Source organism: Neltuma alba, unplaced genomic scaffold (genome assembly GCF_004799145.2).
Source record: "Neltuma alba isolate B1F8T4 unplaced genomic scaffold, ASM479914v2 tig00011565_pilon, whole genome shotgun sequence".
In the NCBI taxonomy this organism is placed as follows: domain Eukaryota; kingdom Viridiplantae; phylum Streptophyta; class Magnoliopsida; order Fabales; family Fabaceae; genus Neltuma; species Neltuma alba.
The window spans coordinates 136,782-140,204 of NW_021636223.1; the positions used below are offsets into that span (position 1 = coordinate 136,782).

The following is a 3,423-nucleotide window of genomic DNA, read 5'->3' on the forward strand; positions in this document are numbered from 1 at the left end:
TAATATTGCACTGCTTGATTAGGATAGTCATTATTATGGAGAAAATAATTGAAGGGAAAAAATAGGCTTTAACATTTTTTTTTTCCCGATGAGACCTACGCATAATTTTTTGTCCAGTAAAAATTATTTAACTTCAATGTTTACCCTGTAATTTAAATTTTATTCAAAGGAGCATTTGGCTCTATCACATTGATTTCATCTTCCCTTTTCACACCAACAATCCTCAAGATTGATCTCATGTGTCATGGCTTACAGCACCAAAAAGCGCCATTTCCAATTATATAAATATCCGTTGTGGAATTGTTCACCACGCAACGCGGTGGCCGTAGAAGTGTGATTGAAAATAGAAGTGTCGTGTCACTATCACCTGCAGTTTTCAGTTGCCCTAGCTGTGCCTATATATATGGATATAAATTGTGTAGTGTGATTGCAACTACAGATTCTTAGTTTCTTGCACATTCGAATCAGTCATAATTCTAGTCCTTTCTCTCCTGCGGTATGTTATTCCTTCTTTGTGCATGCTAGTTCATCAAGTTCTATTATATTTCTACTGCGTATATATGTATAAAGTGCACGCAGCACACTTCACATCTGGTTCTGTTTAGTCTCTGTTATCTAATGATTTCCAATATGATGTTGCTGCAGAGAATCAACATGCAACTGGTATCTCTTTCTCAAGCTTATATATTTTTATCAGCAGTACCCTTGCTCTTATCACTGTCTCACGGTTTATGGAAGAAGGAAAGTAATATCATCAAGGAAGGCGTTTTCCTTTCCCCCAAGTTTGACATAGGACCCGGATTAGTTGAAAATAGATATTACTATGATATAGACTTTCCAAGAGGCCATATTGCAATCAAGGATTTTACTGCTGAAGTGATTGATGAAGAAGGCAATGCTGTACCTCTTTATGAAACTTATCTCCATCATTGGATTGTTGTCAGATACTATCGACGTAAAGGGGTGACACACACTGGTAATGAGTCCAATTCAGATCAAGTGACGGTAGCAAACAGTGGATTATGCCCTCCAGAACTTCTTGGACAGTATTTTGGCCTTGGTTCTGAAACACGTGGCACAACTACTGAAATTCCAGAACCTTTTGGGATAGAAGTAGGTAATCCTGCAGAAATGCCAGATGGGTATGAGGAAAAATGGTGGCTTAATGTGCATGCCATTGACACTAGAGGTGTAGAAGATAGGTTGGGGTGCATTGAGTGCCAGTGTGATCTCTATAACATCACAGTGGACTCAAATGGCCAGCCTTTGAGGCCTGATTATTTAGGTGGTTTGCTGTGCTGCTATGATAAAACTCAATGCAGGATGAAGGAAGGCTTTGAGGGACCAAGGAGAAACCTCTACTTGAGATATACAGTTAAATGGGTTGATTGGAGTGATTTAATAGTGCCTGTTCAGATCTATATACTTGATGTGACTGATACTTTACAAGCATCGAATGGTTCAAATTCAAAAGACTTGAAGCATAATTGCGAGGTAAGTAATTATTTAGTTGACAAAGTTCATCAATCGGTCTAAATCGTGGTAATTATTCACATATAGTTTCTTGTATTGTTGGGTATATTTCTTTATTACAGGTTGAGTATCAAGTTGAGTCCTGCAGCAAAAACCAGAAGGATGTTAGTGACTGCATTGATGTTAGGAGGACAAGCCTCCCAATGCCTAGAGGCGGCTATGTCATCTACGGTGTGGCTCATCAACATATTGGAGGAATTTGTTCAACTCTGTATGGACAGGTTATAATCGCTTTCTATTTTTGACTTGTGCAAAAAATGCCTTTTAAACAAGTTAAACTGAACACCGGTTTTATAAGTGATGTAGATAAAATAGAAAGTATTAGCTTTCCACAGTAGTATGTTGTTACATAACTGGTGTAACTCTTCTCAATTCTTTTTGAAAATAACGATCAATCTTGTTGATTTTAGTTGTTACATAGGCTCAAGGTCGGTCAATGGATGCATTTAAAGATTTAAGTAATAAGAATCTTGTTAATTATACAAACCAGACATCCATACTTAGCCTGAATAACTAACATGAGACCAATTATATTAACTTCATCTATAAATGTATCCACGAAAGGGAGCTTCACCAAAATCCTTTTCACTTCCCTGCTCGAATAAAAATGTTTCAAGTTTGCCTTATCTTGAACGTATAACAACAAAAAATTAACAATAAGAATGGTCATTATTCTTTAATAGCCTATGACAATAATGATTTACATACTAGTAGAGTAGCCTATGTGCATGCTTATGAGTGGCAAATAGTTCGAGTGAAATGCACTGCCTAAATCCACTAAGACTGACATATATCAAGTTCACAATGACAATTTGATATATCGTTCTGGTTTTACTTGTTCACTTGTATCATTTGTTAATCATGACCATGCACAAAGGGGGCTCCGCTAGTCTCAGAAGTACTCATTGCCACGGGCTGTTGGTTCCTTTACAGTCCAACAAATTAAAAACAATAATAATAACATAATATAATTAGTCTATATCTATTAGAATACACACACACCTGGACAAAACAACAAACCCCATGTCAATAGATACTCTATTGTGTTTGAGCGTTCATATTTACTATGTGCAAGAAATGGGTGAGTTGTGATCTTTACCAAATGGTAAGGGCGTCCTTTTGTCATGGCAGTACAACTAGCTTGTTTTCTGAAATTAGTGAGATGGTTTCAGGATGGAAGGGTTATATGTTCTTCAATACCAATTTATGGAACTGGAAAGGAGGCAGGGAATGAAGAAGGCTACGTTGTAGGAATGAGCACTTGTTATCCTCAACCTGGTTCCGTCAAGATAATGGATGGTGAAACTGTAACTCTGGAGTCCAACTACAGCAGCAGCCGACCGCATGCTGGAGTTATGGGACTCTTCTACCTCTTGGTTGCAGAACAGCTGCCAAACTAACCCTCAGGACATTCCTGATAGTCAGTTTGTAGTGTTTTAGTTATATAGAGTCCAATCTCTTGCTTATAGATTAAAAATATTACAGTAGTTTATTGGACAATAATACAAGTAAAAGTTGTCTTGATGACAATTTTTACGGCAATGTGATCTTAAAATATAATGCAATATTTTGCAGCACTAGGAGTTTTATTATATTGTTCCATGTAGTTTATATGTGTGTGTGTGTGCGCGCCGACAATAAATGTGCAAGTATAATTCTACATTATGTATTCTTAGCTTCCACCCCTTTTGGTCCTTTATGTTTGGTTTCTTTGATGCATGCTATTGAAGAGTTAAGGGGGAGAGATGACCCCCAAACTTTATGACCAAAAACAACTTTCTTTTAGTAACTGATAGAATTAGTGGACTTTTCAAGATTTTTGAAGAGGAAATGCAATGAATTAATTATTATTTCACTATTGCATATTGTGGAATCATTTTAATGGTGGTG

The 3,423-nt window shown here is 36.8% G+C and overlaps 1 protein-coding gene across 2 annotated transcripts; it reads left to right on the top strand.

Moving 5' to 3' along the window:
• The first annotated feature begins 442 nt into the window (after positions 1-442).
• LOC114715009 (uncharacterized) lies at positions 443-3,196 on the top strand. 2 transcript variants are annotated; one of them, XM_028899808.1, is made up of 4 exons: positions 443-496; positions 646-1,494; positions 1,596-1,754; positions 2,706-3,196. In XM_028899808.1, the coding sequence occupies exons 2-4, from the start codon at positions 655-657 to the stop codon at positions 2,931-2,933; spliced, it is 1,227 nt and encodes a 408-aa protein (XP_028755641.1). In that variant the 5' UTR covers positions 443-496; positions 646-654; the 3' UTR covers positions 2,934-3,196. The 2 variants fall into 2 exon arrangements, with proteins under 2 accessions (XP_028755641.1, XP_028755640.1); XM_028899807.1 differs by lacking the exon at positions 443-496 and having other exon boundaries at positions 547-1,494.
• The last annotated feature ends 227 nt before the right edge of the window (positions 3,197-3,423 follow it).

What these genes read in the sequence shown, in the direction of transcription:
- LOC114715009 (XM_028899807.1), top strand. Translation starts at nt 619, where the DNA reads ATGATTTCCAATATGATGTTGCTGCAGAGAATCAACATGCAACTGGTA. An exon ending in ACTTGAAGCATAATTGCGAG is followed by an intron (nt 1,495 to 1,595) that starts GTAAGTAATTAT and finishes TCTTTATTACAG; the next exon opens with GTTGAGTATCAAGTTGAGTC. An exon ending in GTTCAACTCTGTATGGACAG is followed by an intron (nt 1,755 to 2,705) that starts GTTATAATCGCT and finishes AGATGGTTTCAG; the next exon opens with GATGGAAGGGTTATATGTTC.